The 2,098-nt window shown below is 35.7% G+C and overlaps 1 protein-coding gene across 1 annotated transcript; it reads right to left on the bottom strand.

Moving 5' to 3' along the window:
- Nucleotides 1-50: 50 nt before the first annotated feature.
- Nucleotides 51-1,856, bottom strand: LOC143561033 (uncharacterized). Its single transcript, XM_077049193.1, has one exon. The coding sequence runs from the start codon at nt 1,294-1,296 to the stop codon at nt 67-69; it is 1,230 nt and encodes a 409-aa protein (XP_076905308.1). The 5' UTR covers nt 1,297-1,856; the 3' UTR covers nt 51-66.
- Nucleotides 1,857-2,098: the final 242 nt, after the last annotated feature.

The raw sequence follows: 2,098 nt of genomic DNA, 5'->3' as shown, positions 1-2,098 counted from the left end.
ATAAAACTTTCACCTCTCTAACTGATAAACAACCAAAAACAAGCCCGATTTGCAAGGTTTACGACGCTAATCCTCTTCCGGAGCAGGGAGATTAAGATCAAACATATCAGTATAACTTGCAGTTGCAGTTGCAGTTGCAGCTGCATCCACTTGTTCCATTGCTGCCATGTCATCAATCCTGTCTTCATAACCATTCATGAAATGAGACCTTTTGTGACCCCCTAAAGCCTGCCCTGACTTAAACATCCTGAAACAAATCGGACACTCGTGCCATTTGCTCTTTTTCGCCAATTTCTTGTCGGTTTTAGTTTTTTGATCACGCGCATATTCGGTAAAACCATTGTTCTTCTTGTGACATGGTCTGTGTCCACCAAGCCCTTGAAATGAACTAAAAGTTTTGTTGCAATTCAAACACTCATATTTGTTTTTCTTCTTATATATAGCGTCGTCGTTGTCGTCGTCTCGAATTCTTTTCGTTAACGTACTATCGTACCCGAACTCCCTAAACAAATTTCGCCTAATTTCTTGTTTTTCCTCATAAGACAAGTTCATCTGAACCGAAGACTTTTTGGTCTCCAAGTCAACTGAGGCGTTGTCTGATGACTCCCCAACCGAATTGACACCGACCCAGTTCCCGGAATCCTTAGATAACTTCATCAAACACATTGCCACATCCTCTTGTTCAAACTCATCAATTTCAGAAACAGATGATGATCCATAGTTGTAATTGCTAGTAGTACTATTAGTATTGGTCAAAGACAAAGAACATGGTTTAACTTTAACTACTACCTTCTTGCACATTCTTGATTTGGATCTTGTACCAAAAACCGGATCTTCGACTTCGTTTTCATCGGTATCCAAATCACTAGTATTATTATTATCATCACTTGTCCAAGAATCATCATCATAAGCTTTCAAACCCTTGTCTTTTTCTGAATGAAAAGCCATATGACCACATAAAGCTTTCAAAGATTGAAACTTTTTGCCACATTGTTTGCAAGTTTTCGCATTCGGTGAAGGTAAAGTTTTCGCATTCGATGAAGATGCCCTCCAACTCTTTTTAGGGTTCTCTCTCAACACATAAGTATTCAAATTCTTATCACTTCCAATGAATTTGTCATCAGATTCATCTGAATTAGCACCAGCACCACCAGCACCAGCACCAGCAACCGCAGAAGCCGAAGGCGTAGCAACTACATGAGACCTCATATGTCCACCTAATGATTTCCCACTAGGAAACCTTTTATCACACAACTTGCACACAAATCTCAACTCATAGTAACAATCTTCATCCATCTTTTGGATCTTTTAATGTAAAGATCAAAATTTTTTTATATAAAAAAAAACCAAAATTGTAAAAACCAAGAAATCAACAAAAATTAAAAAAAAATAAAGAAAATATTAAGAAAAAAGATTAACTTACTACATTTGCTGATTCTTGAACCAACATCATTAGGGCTCAAATCCCAAAGGCAAAAAGTTTCAAACTTTAACAAAACTACTCCCAAAAGCCAATCAATTTCAGGGATTTTTTCACTTTCCAAAGCAGATCATGTGTCTTGTAAAAAAAACTAAAAAATAAAATTTTTAAAAATTAAAAAAATCAAAACTTTTTATTTTTTTTTTCAATTTGGGGCAAGTTCAAGATCAACCCAAAACAAGAAAAAAAAACAACTTTATGCAAATTTAATACTCAAAATAGGTAAAGATTGAAAAATAAAGAAAGCCCAGAAAATAAAAAGTGAAACTTTTTAATAAAGATCAAGTTTTTGGAGGAAAAGAGACTCCATGACTGTTTCATCTGTGTGTTTGTTGTTCATAGCATGGAAGCAAAGTACTAATAAGAGAGAGAGAGAGAGAGAGAGAGAGAGAGAGGCGTGACACGTGTAATCAAGAGAGAGAAGCTAGTTGATTTGATCTGACGGTCAAGAATATTAAGTGGATCGAATTTGGAGGATCCCAGGGTTTCAGAAAGGTTATATGCAGAGAGAAACAGATACTGGTACAGAGGATTTGTTGAGGGATAAAAATATATTAATAATATATTCTTTTTTAATATGGGACCCGCATATGGGACCGTGTTAAGTTCTAAGTTTTA

This window comes from Bidens hawaiensis, unplaced genomic scaffold (assembly GCF_021521415.1).
Source record: "Bidens hawaiensis isolate Kalapana, Puna unplaced genomic scaffold, B.hawaiensis_p1.1 tig00020525_1, whole genome shotgun sequence".
In the NCBI taxonomy this organism is placed as follows: Eukaryota; Viridiplantae; Streptophyta; class Magnoliopsida; order Asterales; family Asteraceae; genus Bidens; species Bidens hawaiensis.
Note: the sequence above shows the minus strand (reverse complement) of the source record. Positions and strands in the feature narration are given on the sequence as shown.

Bases quoted from the DNA above. Each gene is read 5' to 3' on its own strand.
- LOC143561033 (XM_077049193.1), bottom strand. From the start codon at position 1,296: ATGGATGAAGATTGTTACTATGAGTTGAGATTTGTGTGCAAGTTGTGT.